Raw genomic sequence first — 18,129 nt, 5'->3', positions numbered from 1 at the left:
CATAGTATATTATATAGTATGAGTGGCATAGTATATTATATAGTATGAGTGGCATAGTATATTATATAGTATGAGTGGCATAGTATATTATATAGTATGAGTGGCATAGTATATTATATAGTATGAGTGGCATAGTATATTATATAGTATGAGTGGCATAGTATATTATATAGTATGAGTGGCATAGTATATTATATAGTATGAGTGGCATAGTATATTATATAGTATGAGTGGCATGGTATATTATATAGTATGAGGGGCATGGTATATTATATAGTATGAGTGGCATGGTATATTATATAGTATGAGGGGCATGGTATATTATATAGTATGAGGGGCATGGTATATTATATAGTATGAGTGGCATAGTATATTATATAGTATGAGTGGCATAGTATATTATATAGTATGAGTGGCATAGTATATTATATAGTATGAGTGGCATAGTATATTATATAGTATGAGTGGCATAGTATATTATATAGTATGAGTGGCATGGTATATTATATAGTATGAGGGGCATGGTATATTATATAGTATGAGTGGCATGGTATATTATATAGTATGAGGGGCATGGTATATTATATAGTATGAGGGGCATGGTATATTATATAGTATGAGTGGCATGGTATATTATATAGTATGAGTGGCATAGTATATTATATAGTATGAGTGGCATAGTATATTATATAGTATGAGTGGCATAGTATATTATATAGTATGAGGGGCATAGTATATTATATAGTATGAGTGGCATAGTATATTATATAGTATGAGTGGCATAGTATATTATATAGTATGAGTGGCATAGTATATTATATAGTATGAGTGGCATGGTATATTATATAGTATGAGTGGCATAGTATATTATATAGTATGAGTGGCATAGTATATTATATAGTATGAGTGGCATAGTATATTATATAGTATGAGTGGCATGGTATATTATATAGTATGAGGGGCATGGTATATTATATAGTATGAGTGGCATGGTATATTATATAGTATGAGGGGCATGGTATATTATATAGTATGAGTGGCATGGTATATTATATAGTATGAGTGGCATAGTATATTATATAGTATGAGTGGCATAGTATATTATATAGTATGAGTGGCATAGTATATTATATAGTATGAGGGGCATAGTATATTATATAGTATGAGTGGCATAGTATATTATATAGTATGAGTGGCATAGTATATTATATAGTATGAGTGGCATAGTATATTATATAGTATGAGTGGCATGGTATATTATATAGTATGAGTGGCATAGTATATTATATAGTATGAGTGGCATAGTATATTATATAGTATGAGTGGCATAGTATATTATATAGTATGAGTGGCATGGTATATTATATAGTATGAGGGGCATGGTATATTATATAGTATGAGTGGCATGGTATATTATATAGTATGAGGGGCATGGTATATTATATAGTATGAGTGGCATGGTATATTATATAGTATGAGTGGCATAGTATATTATATAGTATGAGTGGCATAGTATATTATATAGTATGAGTGGCATAGTATATTATATAGTATGAGTGGCATAGTATATTATATAGTATGAGTGGCATAGTATATTATATAGTATGAGTGGCATAGTATATTACATAGTATGAGTGGCATAGTATATTATATAGTATGAGTGGCATAGTATATTATATAGTATGAGGGGCCGTTAGGGACATTATTCTGAATTACCTCTCACATACACTACTGAAATGCTCTCACATAAACAACTGAAATGTTTTTCTCTCACACACACTACTGAAACACTCTCACACACACTACTGAAACACTCTCAAACACACTACTGAAACACTCTCACACACACTACTGAAACACTCTCACACACTACTGAAACACTCTCACGCACACTACTGAAACACTCTCACACACACTACTGAAACACTCTCACACACACTACTGAAACACTCTCACATACACAACTGAAACACTCTCAAACACACTACTGAAACACTCTCAAACACACTACTGAAACACTCTCACACACACTACTGAAACACTCTCACACACACTACTGAAACACTCTCACACACACTACTGAAACACTCTCACACACACTACTGAAACACTCTCACACACACTACTGAAACACTCTCACGCACACAACTGAAACACTCTCAAACACACTACTGAAACACTCTCAAACACACTACTGAAACACTCTCACACACACTACTGAAACACTCTCACACACACTACTGAAACACTCTCACACACACACTACTGAAACACTCTCAGACACACTACTGAAACACTCTCACACACACTACTGAAACACTCTCACACACACTACTGAAACACTCTCACACACACTACTGAAACACTCTCAAACACACTACTGAAACACTCTCACACACACTACTGAAACACTCTCACACACACTACTGAAACACTCTCACACGCACTACTGAAACACTCTCACACGCACTACTGAAACACTCTCAAACACACTACTGAAACACTCTCACACACACTACTGAAACACTCTCACACACACTACTGAAATGTTTTTCTCTCATACACACTACTGAAACACTCTCACACACACTACTGAAATGTTTTTCTCTCATACACATTACTGAAACACTCTCACGTACACTACTGAAACACTCTCATACACACTACTGAAACACTCTCACGTACACTACTGAAACAATCTCACATCCACTACTGAAACACTCTCACATACACTACTGAAACACTCTCATACACACTACTGAAACACTCTCACACACACTACTGAAACACTCTCACGTACACTACTGAAACACTCTCATACACACTACTGAAACACTCTCACGTACACTACTGAAACAATCTCACATCCACTACTGAAACACTCTCACATACACTACTGAAACACTCTCATACACACTACTGAAACACTCTCACACACACTACTGAAACACTCTCCCGTACACTACTGAAACACTCTCATACACACTACTGAAACACTCTCACGTACACTACTGAAACAATCTCACATCCACTACTGAAACACTCTCACATACACTAGTGCAACACTTACTTGCACACTACTGAAATGTTTTCCTCTCATACATACTACTAAAGCACTCTCATTCACACTACTGAAATGTTTTCCTCTCACACATACTACTGAAACAAGCTCATACACACTACTGAAACACTCTCATACACACTATTGAAATGGTTTCCTCTCAAAGACACTACTGAAATGTTTTCTTCTCACATACACTACTGAAACACTCTCATACACACTACTGACATGTTTTCCTCTCAGACATACTACTGAAACACTCTCATACACACTACTGAAATGTTTTCCACTCAGACACACTACTGAAACACTCTCATACACAGTACTGAAATGTTTTCCTCTCAAACACACTACTGAAATGTTTTCCTCTCACACACACTACTGAAACACTCTCATGCACACTACTGAAACAATCTCACATCCACTACTGAAACCCTCTCACACACACTACTGAAACAATCTCACATCCACTACTGAAACACTCTCACATACACTAGTGCAACACTTACTTGCACACTACTGAAATGTTTTCCTCTCATACATACTACTAAAGCACTCTCATTCACACTACTGAAATGTTTTCCTCTCACACATACTACTGAAACAAGCTCATACACACTACTGAAACACTCTCATACACACTATTGAAATGTTTTCCTCTCACACATACTACTGAAACAAGCTCATACACACTACTGAAACACTCTCATACACACTATTGAAATGTTTTCCTCTCACACATACTACTGAAACAAGCTCATACACACTACTGAAACACTCTCATACACACTATTGAAATGGTTTCCTCTCAAAGACACTACTGAAATGTTTTCCTCTCACATACACTACTGAAACACTCTCATACACACTACTGACATGTTTTCCTCTCAGGCACACTACTGAAACACTCTCATACACAACTACTGAAATGTTTTCCACTCACACACACACTACCGAAACACTCTCATCCACACTACTGAAATGTTTTCCACTCACACACACTACCAAAACACTCTCATACACTCTACTGAAATGTTTTCCTCTCAAACACACTACTGAAATGTTTTCCTCTCACACACACTACTGAAACACTCTCATGCACACTACTGAAATGTTTTCCTCTCACATACACTACTGAAACACTCTCATACACACTACTGAAATGTTTTCCTCTCACATACACTACTGAAATGTTTTCCTCTCACACACTACTGAAATGTTTTCCTCTCACACACACTACTGAAACACTCTCATTCACACTACTGAAATGTTATCCTCTCACACACACTACTGAAACACTCTCATACACACTACTGAAACTCTTATTCACACTACTGAAATGTTTTCCTCTCATACACACTACTGAAATGTTTTCCTCTCACACACACTACTGAAACACTCTCATACACACTACTGAAATGTTTTCCTCTCAAACACACTACTGAAACACTCTCATACACACTACTGAAATGTTTTCCTCTCAAACACACTACTGAAATGTTTTCCTCTCACATACACTATTGAAACACTCTCATTCACACTACTGAAATGTTGTCCTCTCACACACACTACTGAAACACTCTCATACACACTACTGAAACACTCATACACACTACTGAAATGTTTTCCTCTCACACACTACTGAAACACTCTCATCCACACTACTGAAATGTTTTCCTCTCACACACACTACTGAAATGTTTTCCTCTCATACACACTACTGAAACACTCTCATACACTACTGAAATGTTTTCCTCTCAAACACACTACTGAAATGTTTTCCTCTCACATACACTACTGAAACACTCTCATACACACTACTGAAATGTTTTCCTCTCACATACACTACTGAAACACTCTCATACACACTACTGAAATGTTTTCCTCTCACACATACTACTGAAATGTTTTCCTCTCACATACACTACTGAAACACTCTCATACACACTACTGAAATGTTTTCCTCTCACATACACTACTGAAACACTCTCATACACACTACTGAAATGTTTTCCTCTCACACACACTACTGAAATGTTTTCCTCTCACACACACTACTGAAACACTCTCATACACACTACTGAAATAATTTCCTCACACACACACACACACACACACACACACACACACACACACACACACACACACACACACACACACACACACACACACACACACACACACACACACACACACAAGGAATGACTTTTCACTAGTATGTGTAAACCGGACTCCACTCGTGCGTGTGAGAGAAAACAATTTCATTTGTATTTCACTTCCTGCGCGAGAGCATTTCAGTAGTGGAGGTCATTGTGAATACTGTCCCTAACGACCCTTCACGACATACCGCTAGAGCCGTGTTAAAGTCCACACACCTTGAGCGAGGTGCAGCTTGACGGCAGGGCTTGGCACTCCTGTACTGCATCCATCCACAGACCAGCTCGTGTACGATCATCACATACAATAAGACAACCAGCACAGTGGGATCCATTAAGCTGGGTAAGAACGATCGTTAAAAAAATAGTCACAAGATGATGGAGAAAGAAAAAAAAAAACAATGCACAATTATCAGTTTTCCAGTCCTTGGTGTCGCCAGTCACAAACGCCTCTCCACGCAACCATGACAACAGGCATGACGTCATCTACTTTACCTGCACAGATTGTCCTTCTGTCACTGAGCAGATGAGAGCCGCAGACATGGGAGAATGTTGCCTTAGAGACGAGGCAGTTGCTAGGGACAGGATGTCGTCATCGCTTTCTTCTTGGAAAGAAAGCTTTATGGTCAATTTAGCGAGAGGGTGTGACTCTGCCCTGGTGCCTCAAGAAAGTTATTATCTTACAAAATATTGATTATTACTATTAAATCATTTTAAAATAAATTTTCTTAGGGTGATATCAGTAATTGTAGATTTGTATCCCTTGGTATAAAGGCCAGTAATGTGGTGGGAGTGGAGCTAGACTCTCTGGCGGTGGTCTAGCAAAGCTCCCACCCACTACACCCGGACCTGGCAGAGAGAATGAGCAAGTTCAGTGGAAGGCTCGGACTCCCAAAATGCAACACGGAACGGCACAGGAAGTCTTTCATACCGACAGCCATCAGACTGTATAAACCATATGTTCCTTTTTGACTGTATTTAAATGTATAAGAGACCGTATTTATATTATTCACATGTGAATAATGCTGCATAATAGACTGTATTTATATTATTCACATGTGAATAATGCTGTATTATAGGCTGTATTTATATTATTCACACGTGAATAATTCTGTATAATAGACTGTATTTATATTATTCACACGTGAATAATGCTGTATAATAGACTGTATTTATATTATTCACATGTCAATAATGCTGTATAATAGACTGTATGTATATTATTCACATGTGAATAATGCTGTATTTATATTATTCACATGTGAATAATGCTGTATAATAGACTGTATTTATATTATTCACACGTAAATAATGCTGTATAATAGACTGTATTTATATTATTCACATGTGAATAATGCTGTATTTATATTATTCACCTGTGAATAATACTGTATAATAGACTGTATTTATATTATTGACATGTCAATAATTCTGCATAATAGACTGTATTTATATTATTCACATGTGAATAATGCTGTATTTATATTATTGCCATGTGAATAATGCTGTATAATAGACTGTATTTATATTATTCACATGTCAATAATGCTGCATAATAGACTGTATGTATATTTTTCACATGTGAATAATGCTGTATTTATATTATTCACATGTGAATAATGCTGTATTTATATTATTCACATGTGAATAATGCTGCATAATAGACTGCATTTATATTATTCACATGTGAATAATGCTGTATAATAGACTGTATTTATATTATTCACATGTGAATAATGCTGTATAATAGACTGTATTTATATTATTCACATGTGAATAATTCTGCATAATAGACTGTATTTATATTTTTCACATGTGAATAATGCTGTATTTATATTATTCACATGTGAATAATGCTGTATAATAGACTGTATTTATATTATTCACATGTGAATAATTCTGCATAATAGACTCTATTTATATTTTTCACATTTGAATAATGCTGTATTTATATTATTCACATGTGAATAATGCTGTATTTATATTATTCACATGTGAATAATGCTGTATAATAGACTGTATTTTTATTATTCACATGTGAATAATGCTGCATAATAGACTGTATTTATATTATTCACATGTGAATAATGCTGTATTTATATTATTCACATGTGAATAATGCTGTATAATAGACTGTATTTTTATTATTCACATGTGAATAATGCTCTATAATAGACTGTATTTTTATTATTCACATGTCAATAATGCTGTATAATAGACTGTATTTATATTATTCACATGTGAATAATGCTGTATTTATATTATTCACATGTGAATAATTCTGCATAATAGACTGTATTTATATTTTTCACATGTGAATAATGCTGTATTTATATTATTCACATGTGAATAATGCTGTATAATAGACTGTATTTATATTATTCACATGTCAATAATGCTGCATAATAGACTGTATTTATATTATTCACATATGAATAATGCTGTATTTATATTATTCACATGTGAATAATGCTGTATAATAGACTGTATTTTTATTATTCACATGTGAATAATGCTGTATAATAGACTGTATTTTTATTATTCACATGTCAATAACGCTGTATAATAGACTGTATTTATATTATTCACATGTGAATAATGCTGTATTTATATTATTCACATGTGAATAATGCTGTATAATAGACTGTATTTATATTATACACATGTCAATAATTCTGCATAATAGACTGTATGTATATTTTTCACATGTGAATAATGCTGTATTTATATTATTCACATATGAATAATGCTGTATTTATATTATTCACTTGTGAATAATGCTGTATAATAGACTGTATTTATATTATTCACATGTGAATAATGCTGCATAATAGACTGTATTTATATTATTCACATGTGAATAATGCTGTATAATTGACTGTACTTATATTATTCACACGAGAATAATACTGTATAATAGACTGTATTTATATGATTCACATGTGAATAATGCTGTATAATAGACTGTATTTATATTATTCACATGTGAATAATGCTGTATTTATATTATTCACATGTGAATAATTCTGTATAATAGACTGTATTTATATTATTCACATGTGAATAATGCTGCATAATAGACTGTATTTATATTATTCACAGGTGAATAATGCTGTATTTATATTATTCACATGTCAATAATGCTGTATTTATATTATTCACATGTGAATAATGCTGTATAATTGACTGTATTTATATTATACATAATATAAATACATTCTGTATTTATATTATTCACATGTGAATAATGCTGTATAATAAACTGTACTTATATTATTCACACGTGAATAATGCTGTATAATAAACTGTACTTATATTATTCCCACGTGAATAATGCTGTATAATAGACTGTATTTATATTATTCACATGTGAATAATGCTGTATAATAGACTGTATTTATATTATTCACATGTAAAAAAAATACCCAAGTGTTTATTGTTTATTGTGAGCGAACTGTGATGCAGAATTTCCCCCGGGGATCAATAAAGTCATTTCTATTCTATTCTAAACATTGGATATTTGACTATATCGTTATTACAGTTGGAAGATAATTCATATGGCCCCATTAGTTGCGGTTTACCCGACACATGGAACGTGACGAATTAAGGGGGTTCACCTTCCACTTTGGCCGCCAGGTGGCAGTAGTTTTGAATATCTTACATCGTCTTTTGTGACAACCCCAAACTTTGAACATCGCATCAGTTGCTATATAAAGTGGCGCTTTCCATCATTTCCAGCAGATCTCAAGCGAAATCCACCCAGGAATGGGGCCATATGAATCCCTTCCCTACTTTAATATACTATTCATAATAATTACTCCACAACATTTCAATGCTCATGAATTTAATGTATTCTTCAATAATCCTATATTATCGTCATCCTTCTTTATGCCTAGCGGCCATTTATTTAATATGGAATTGATAAATTCATGATCAATCAAGCTCCACAATGCAACTTCAATTAGCGCCTACCCACAATGCACTGCAAATGTCTGAAAGTGTGTGCTGCTTCAACAGAGCTAGCATGTCAGACAAATGTCGACCAACCAAATGTTGTCCTCCGGCCTCCAGCCGCCATCCGTCCACAGGAAACAAGCTGCACCGCCTTGAGGTCATCGCCATACCGTACGGTGCCCTGATTAGACCCTTATCAGTGTGGATACTGTATGTGTGTATTAGTGTTAGTGTGTGTGTGTGTGTGTTTGATGCAAGGTCGACACAAGCAGTTCTTCTGCTGTGATATCGCCTAAATTTCACCAGACCACTTTTGTAGTGGCGCCTTTCCTCCTGCTTCACGCCACCTCCCTCTCTCTGACACCCGCAGAGACCTGCACAGATACAAGAGTGCAATTAACTCATGTAGTTCATGTAAACAGAACACTTCAGATAAATGAATACAAGTATCGGTTGACAGTTCCTGACCAATAAGGTATAGGCTGAAGCTGACAGCTTTTATTATGCCGACCCTTTCCACATTCACTTTGTACATGTCCAATAGACAAAAGAAAAGAAACAAAAACAAAAAAAACCCAACAAGAAATCGATCTTGAGATAAAGAAACAAGAAAGGACTCTAGAGTCTCTGTCAAAATCCTAGTACTTGATCACATGCCTTGTTAAGCATGTAAATACATGCATTCACCAACATATACATATAAATATACAGTACAGGCCAAAAGGGGGTTAGGTTTGGTTGTTATCATCAGTCATCAACGATTGAGAACAGAGGAAATGGATATTGGAACAGTGTAGGTCTGACTTGGTAGGATATGGACCGCAAGTAGTGGGCATAGAGAGAGAGAGAGAGAGAGAGAGAGAGAGAGAGAGAGAGAGAGAGAGAGAGAGAGGAGAGGAGAGAGAGAGAGAGAGAAGAGAGGAGAGAGGAGAGAGGAGAGAGAGAGAGAGAGAGAGAGAGAGAGATCAGAAGGCATAAGAAAAAGTATCTGCATTTGATTGTTTACATTTGATTATTAACAATTCCGGGAAGGTGTTAGTTTAGGGTTGTAGCTGCCTGGAGACAATCTACAATGTAAATAGTCATGAAAATAAAGAAAACACATTGAATGAGAAGATGTGTCCACACTTTTGGCCTGTATTGTATATATATATATATATATATATATATATATATATATATATATATATATATATAAAGAAGTTAGTAATGTATAGGTATATAAACATGATACTATCATGTTCCACGTCTATTGATCGTACTTCAGCAGTATGTGTGAGAGGAAAACATTTCAGTAGTGTGAATGAGAGTTTCAGTAGTGTGTATGAGAGTTTCAGTAGTGTATGAGAGTGTTTCAGTAGTGTATGTGAGAGGAAAACATTTCAGTAGTGTGTATGAGAGTGTTTCAGTAGTGTATGTGAGAGGAAAACATTTCAGTAGTGTGTATGAGAGTGTTTCAGTAGTGTGTATGAGAGTGTTTCAGTAGTATGTGCGAGAGGAAAACCTTTCAGTAGTGTGAATGAGAGTTTCAGTAGTGTGTATGAGAGTGTTTCAGTAGTGTATGTGAGAGGAAAACATTTCAGTAGTGTGTATGAGAGTGTTTCAGTAGTGTGTATGAGAGTGTTTCAGTAGTATGTGCGAGAGGAAAACCTTTCAGTAGTGTGAATGAGAGTTTCAGTAGTGTGTATGAGTGTTTCAGTAGTATGTGTGAGAGGAAAACCTTTCAGTAGTGTGTATGAGAGTGTTTCAGGAGTGTAACTGAGAGGAAAACATTTCAGTAGTGTGTATGAGTGTTTCAGTAGTATGTGTGAGAGGAAAACCTTTCAGTAGTGTGAATGAGAGTTTCAGTAGTGTGTATGAGAGTGTTTCAGTAGTGTACGTGAGAGGAAAACATTTCAGTAGTGTGGATGAGAGTGTTTCAGTAGTGTGTGTGAGTGTTTCAGTAGTATGTGTGAGAGGAAAACCTTTCAGTAGTGTGAATGAGAGTTTCAGTAGTGTGTATGAGAGTGTTTCAGTAGTGTATGTGAGAGGAAAACATTTCAGTAGTGTGTGTGTGAGAGGAAATTATTTACTGCTCCAATACTGTGCAGACTAGCAGTGACATGCTCAATTGGTTTTTTGATGATTTCTTTTTTTTAATTCGATGAATATCATCCACTTCTTCCTCTCAGTATTGCCCTTGACACCCACTTTCTTCCATCCCAAGACCAGATGTGTTGGTCTGAACTTGCGGTGTGTTCATCGTGACATTTGGTACACCAACTAACTCGGGTAACTAAATGTTTGACTTGCAACTTAAAGCGTAACAATTATCCCAGAGGAAGCTCTTATCTCCAAACACTCTTAAGTTGAGGTAGTTGATGCACATGTTGATTGTCCTCTGTGGATTTACAGTATTTGACAGCAATTGTCTTTACTCACAGAGACGACGTTGATACCGGCGGCCATCGGGTGGTTTTGTGCGGGGGGGATTCTGACGTGGTTCTCCTGGCGTGGACATCATCATGAATCAGAACATGTCAACATCCTGATGATGATTAGATGTAGGGCTGTACGCTATACTAGTGCTAGTGTAGTACCAAGATACTGATGAATCCTGTTCGGTACTATACCGCCTCTAATATCATTATCACTGGAGGACGAGGAATAGCTAAACATGCTTCACTACACACCGTAGGAGGATACAATAGCTCACCGGCGTCACAATGTAAACAAACGCCATGGGTGGATCTACACCTGACATCCACTGTAATGATACCAAGTACAAGAGCGTATCTAGTCGATACTAATATGATTATGTCAATATTTTTTAGCATCGCAAAATCTTTTTTTGTTTTTTAAAAATTTATATTACGTTTATAAACTCAGGAAATACGTCCCTGGACACATGAGGACTTAAATTACTCTGTGGCCTATCGGGAGGTTGTGAGTTCAAACCCCGGCCTAGTCATACCAAAGACTATAAAAATGGGAGCCATTACCTCCCTGCTTGGCACTCAGCATCAATGGTTGGAATTGGGGGTTAAATCACCAAAAAATGATTCCCGGGCGCGGCCACCGCTGCTGCTCACTGCTCCCCTCACCTCCCAGGGGGTGAACAAGGGTGATGGGTCAAATGCAGAGGACAAATTTCACCACACCTAGTGTGTGTGTGACAATCATTGGTACTTTCATATGACCAATGTATGATTCTGTAACTACTTGGTATCGGATCTACACCTGACATCCACTGTAATGATACCAAGTACAGGAGGGTATCTAGTCGATACTAGTATGATTACATCGATATTTTTTAGCATCATAAAACCTTCTTTTGGACAATTGCGGACTTTTAATATGACCAATGTAGGATCCTGTACAGGGCCGGCCCGTGGCATAGGCCGTATAGGCAAATGCTAAGGGCGCCGTCCATCAGGGGGCGCCACGCCAGTGCCACAAATGTTGGAGGGAAAAAAGAAAAAAAAAAAAAAAAAAAAGTTGGTACTATTATTTCTAAATACAAAAAATAATCCAACGCTAATTAAAATGCAAAGTAAAGCCTATTTAATAGAAATATTATTTGTTACAACATTAACCCCCCCCCCCCCCCCCCCCCCCCCCCGCACGGTGCGCCCCCTCCCTTCCCGTATCATGACTCTTTTTGGACGTCACCACATAAAAAAATCAACACAAGATGTCAAAACGGCCAAAACTGTCAGGTGCCCAGGGAAGAAAAAATAGAAAAGAAGAGGAGGAGAAACGAGAAAAAGACAGTTGTAGCAGGTAGGTAACGTTAGCCTACATGAAATTATTTGTCTGTTACAGAATGTGATAGTAACCTGGCTTTTAGCATTAAGCTAATGTTACATGATTCGGCAATTGCTAATCAATAAATAGCTAGTTCTGTTTTAACGTCGGGTTAATATTGTGGAGGGGGCTAAATTGTTATGGAAAATAATAATGTAACGTTAGGTAATTACAGTACTCCCACCTTACATTCCTCAGGGACATTTGTATTAGATCTTTTAAGCAGGTGTTTTTTGTTTACATTGTTATTGCCTTCTGGTTAGCTAATGTTTGCCCTGCAGGTAATAGTCACTTTTCCACCCCTTTATATATTAGGTATAGTTGTAAGCCTAGTTGTTAAAGTGCACATCGTTAATGTTAATTAAGCAATATCACATGAGAGGGAATGCTGTTTTTTAATTGGAGCACTGCTGTGATTCGGTTAAAGATAATCATAACATAACATTCTCATATAATATGTTAATTTGCTTTCTTTAAGTAAAAAAAAAGGTCAAACACAAAGCTATTCAGTTTCTTGTGAGTATATACACTTCACTGCCGATGTGGGGGGGGGGGGGGGCGCCACCCAAAATCCTGCCTAGGGCGCCAGATTGGTTAGGGCCAGGCCTGATCCTGTAACTACTTGGTATCAGATTGATCAATCAATCAATCAATGTTTATTTATATAGCCCTAAATCACAAGTGTCTCAAAGGGCTGTACAAGCCACAACGACATCCTCGGTACAGAGCCCACATACGGGCAAGGAAAAACTCACCCCAGTGGGACGTCGGTGAATGACTATGAGAAACCTTGGAGAGGACCGCATATGTGGGTAACCCCCCCCCTCTAGGGGAGACCGAAAGCAACGGATGTCGAGTGGGTCTGACATAACATTGTGAAAGTCCAGTCCACAGTGGATCCAACACATCAGCGGGAGTCCAGTCCACAGCGGGGCCAACAGGAAACCATCCCGAGCGGAGACGGGTCAGCAGCGCAGAGATGTCCCCAACCGATGCACAGGCTAGTGGTCCACCCGGGGTCCCGTCTCTGGACAGCCAGCACTTCATCCATGGCCACCGGACCTATGCAACTCCCCCTCGCAAGGGACAGGGGAGAAGAGGAGAGAAGAAAAGAAACGGCAGATCAACTGGTCTAAAAAAGGGGGGGTCTATTTAAAGGCTAGATTATACAAATGAGTTTTAAGATGGGACTTAAATGCTTCTACTGAGGTAGCATCTCTAACTGTTACCGGGAGGGCATTCCAGAGTACTGGAGCCCGAATAGAAAACGCTCTATAGCCCGCAGACTTTTTTTTGGCTCTGGGAATCACTAATAAGCCGGAGTTCTTTGAACGCAGATTTCTTGTCGGGACATATGGTACAATACAATCGGCGAGATAGGCTGGAGCTAAACCGTGTAATATTTTATACGTAAGTAGTAAAACCTTAAAGTCGCATCTTAAGTGCACAGGAAGCCAGTGCAAGTGAGCCAGTATAGGCGTAATATGATCAAACTTTCTTGTTTTTGTCAAAAGTCTTGCAGCCGCATTTTGTACCAACTGTAATCTTTTAATGCTAGACATACGGAGGCCCGAAAATAATACGTTACAGTAATCGAGACGAGACGTAACGAACGCATGAATAATGATCTCAGCGTCGCTAGTGGACAAGATGGAACGAATTTTAGCGATATTACGGAGATGAAAGAAGGCCGTTTTAGTAACACTCTTAATGTGTGACTCAAACGAGAGAGTTGGGTCGAAGATAATACCCAGATTCTTTACCGAGTCTCCTTGTTTAATTGTTTGGTTGTCAAATGTTAAGGTGGTATTATTAAATAGATGTTGGTGTCTAGCAGGACCGATAATCAGCATTTCCGTTTTCTTAGCGTTGAGTTGTAAAAAGTTAGCGGACATCCATTGTTTAATTTCATTAAGACACGCCTCCAGCTGACTACAGTCCGGCGTGTTGGTCAGCTTTAGGGGCATGTAGAGTTGAGTGTCATCAGCATAACAGTGAAAGCTAACACCGTACTTGCGTATGATGTCACCCAGCGGCAGCATGTAAATACTAAAGAGTGCAGGGCCAAGAACTGAACCCTGGGGAACTCCGCACGTTACCTTGACATAGTCCGAGGTCACATTGTTATGGGAGACGCACTGCATCCTGTCAGTAAGATAAGAGTTAAACCAAGACAAGGCTAAGTCTGACATACCAATACGTGTTTTGATACGCTCTAATAAAATATTATGATCGACGGTATCGAAAGCGGCGCTAAGATCAAGAAGCAGCAACATAGATGACGCATCAGAATCCATCGTTAGCAATAGATCATTAGTCATTTTTGCGAGGGCTGTCTCCGTAGAGTGATTTGCCCTGAAACCGGATTGAAAAGGTTCACAGAGATTGTTAGTCACTAAGTGTTCATTTAGCTGCTGTGCAACAGTTTTTTCGAGAATTTTGGAAATAAACGGAAGGTGGGAGACCGGTCGGTAGTTTACCATGAGGTCAGGATCGAGGTTAGGTCTTTTGAGCAGAGGATGAATAACCGCTTTTTTGAATGCTAGGGGAACAGTGCCGGAGGAAAGTGATAAGTTTATAATATTTAACACTGATGGACCTAATAATACAAACAGTTCCTTGATAAGTTTCCCAGGAAGTGGGTCAAGTAAACATGTTGTTTGTTTTATCCCACTTACACGCTGTAATAATTCCTCTAATGTTATTTCATCAAAAATAGAGAGACTATTTTGGAGGGCAGTGTCCGTCGTATATACAGTCGTATTTGTGTTAATAGAGCCCAGTTGTAGCTGGGATGCGTTGTCTTTAATCTCCTTTCTAATGAGTTCAATTTTCTTATTAAAGAAATTCATAAAATCATCTGCCGAGTGGGTGGAGCTACTGGGAGGAGTCCTTTGTTGGGTTAGCGATGCTACTGTACTAAACAGAAATTTAGGATCGTTTTTGTTGAGGCGGATGAGATTTGAGTAGTATTTAGCTTTAGCTAAGGTAAGCATGCGATACCTACATTTGTGGTATCATCCAAAACTAATGTAAAGTATCAAAGAAGAGAAGAATAAGTGATTATTACATTTTAACAGAAGTGTAGATAAAACATGTTAAAACAGAAAATAAGCAGATATTAACAGTAAATGACAGCTTGTCCTTTATAATGTGTACAAAATAATAGGTGTATAAATGACACAATATGTTACTAATTAGGAGTCTTTGTTTGTTTACTTACTACTAAAAGACAAGTTGTCTAGTATGTTCACTATTTTATTTAAGGACTAAATTGCAATAATAAACATATGTTTCATGTACCCTAAGATTTTTTGTTATAATAAAGACAATAATGCCATTTTTTGGTACCGGTACCAAAATATTGGTATCGGGACATCCCTATTTAGATGTGATGATCAGGACATTATAGGGACATGAACTTACTGTGACGCTGGGGTCGTAGGTGTCGTTACTGAAACCGTCGACAGCTGAAGGGTTGGTCAAAAGCGTGGCCCTCCTCTGAACATGCAGGTAGAAAATAAGGAGCCCCACCAGAGTGCCAATCAGAAGCAGGACCACCAGGACCGAGGCTGCGATCCCTCCTGCATTGTCAGGCTTCCTCGACGCTGCAGGGGAAACAAAATACATTTGACCTGTGGATGTTGTTCATCTGATGCCATCTGGACGCGTTTTGGAAGCTGAACACATTCCAGTTCTGGAGCGGTATAGCTCGGTTGGTAGAGTGGCCGTGCCAGCAACTTGAGGGTTCCAGGTTCGATTCCCGCTTTCATCATCCTAGTCACTGCCGTTGTGTCCTTGGGCAAGACACTTTACCCACCTGCTCCCAGTGCCACCCACACTGCTTTAAATGTAACTTAGATATTGGCTTTCACTATGTAAAAGCGCTTTGAGTCACTAGAGAAAAGCGCTATATAAATATAATTAGAGATGTCCGATAATATCGGTATCGTTTTTTTTATTATCAGTATCGTTTTAAAAAAAAAAAAAAAAAAAAAAAAGATTAAATCCACATAAAAAACACAAGATACACTTACAATTAGTGCACCAACCCAAAAAACCTCCCTCCCCCATTTACACTCATTCACACAAAAGGGTTGTTTCTTTCTCTTATTAATATTCTGCTTCCTACATTATATATCAATATATATCAATACAGTCTGCAAGGGATACAGTCCGTAAGCACACATGATTGTGCGTGCTGCTGCTCCACTAATAGTACTAACCTTTAACAGTTAATTTTACTCATTTTCATTCATTATTAGTTTCTATGTAACTGTTTTTATACTGTTGTACTTTCTTTTTTATTCAAGAAAATGTTTTTAATTTATTTATCTTATTTTGCTAATTTTCTTAAAAAGTACCTTATCTTCACCATACCTGGTTGTCCAAATTAGGCATAATAATGTGTTAATTCCACGACTGCATATATCGGTTGATATCGGTATCGGTAATTAAAGAGTTGGACAATATCGGAATATCAGATATCTGCAAAAAGCCATTATCGGACATCCCTAAATATAATTCACTTCACTTCAATTCTTGCAGGACCTTCACTCTACCAAAAATATAAACGCAACACTTTTCTTTTTGCTGCCATTTTCCATAAACTATATACTATATACCGTATTTTCCGGACTATAAGACGCACTTCAAATCCTTTCATTTCCTCAAAATTCGACAGTGCTCCTTATAACCCGGTGCGCCTAATGTACGGCATAATTCTGGTTGTGCTTACCGACATCGAAGCTATTTTATTTGGTACATGGTGTAATGGTAAGTGTGACCAGTAGATGGCAGTCACACATAAGAGATATGTGTAGACTGCAATATGACTCAAGTAAACAACACCAACATTTTCCATGTTCCATTGAAAATATAGAACATTACACACGGCACTCAAAAATGTATAAAAATGTTTTACTGCAACTTTGGTAAGCTATGAAGCCACACCGCTTGATGGATTGTACTGTGCTTCAACATAGGAGTATTATTATGGTGTGTGTATAAGGTGTCAGAATAATTGTATCTAAGTTATCACAAAACTTTGTGTTTCAATGAGTTCCCGGCGAGCAGACAAAAGCTGTCTTTAATCCTACCAAGCAGAAGGCTGGTAAAACTCCACTGTGTAGGATGGGAAGCAACATGAAGGTGTTCTGTTTCTTTTATGTA

At 37.3% G+C, this 18,129-nt stretch overlaps 1 protein-coding gene across 7 annotated transcripts in view; it reads right to left on the bottom strand.

The window, feature by feature from the left end:
• Positions 1 to 9,072: 9,072 nt before the first annotated feature.
• mamdc4 (MAM domain containing 4) overlaps positions 9,073 to 18,129 on the bottom strand; it is a 78,291-nt gene continuing 69,234 nt past the window's right edge. For 6 of the 7 annotated variants that reach the window (XM_062031703.1, XM_062031705.1, XM_062031702.1 and 3 more), the window contains 3 exons: positions 16,384 to 16,565; positions 11,593 to 11,658; positions 9,073 to 9,545 (listed from right to left, as the gene is read on the bottom strand). In XM_062031703.1, coding sequence (XP_061887687.1) covers positions 9,510 to 9,545; positions 11,593 to 11,658; positions 16,384 to 16,565 — 284 coding nt within the window. In that variant the 3' untranslated portion in view covers positions 9,073 to 9,509. The remainder of the gene's footprint in view (positions 9,546 to 11,592; positions 11,659 to 16,383; positions 16,566 to 18,129) is intronic. The other variant, XM_062031707.1, reaches the window with a different exon arrangement.

The sequence above is a fragment of the Entelurus aequoreus genome, linkage group LG21, assembly GCF_033978785.1.
Source record: "Entelurus aequoreus isolate RoL-2023_Sb linkage group LG21, RoL_Eaeq_v1.1, whole genome shotgun sequence".
NCBI lineage: Eukaryota > Metazoa > Chordata > Actinopteri > Syngnathiformes > Syngnathidae > Entelurus > Entelurus aequoreus.
The sequence above is the reverse complement of the archived record's forward strand: the minus strand, read 5'-3'. Positions and strand labels throughout refer to the sequence as shown.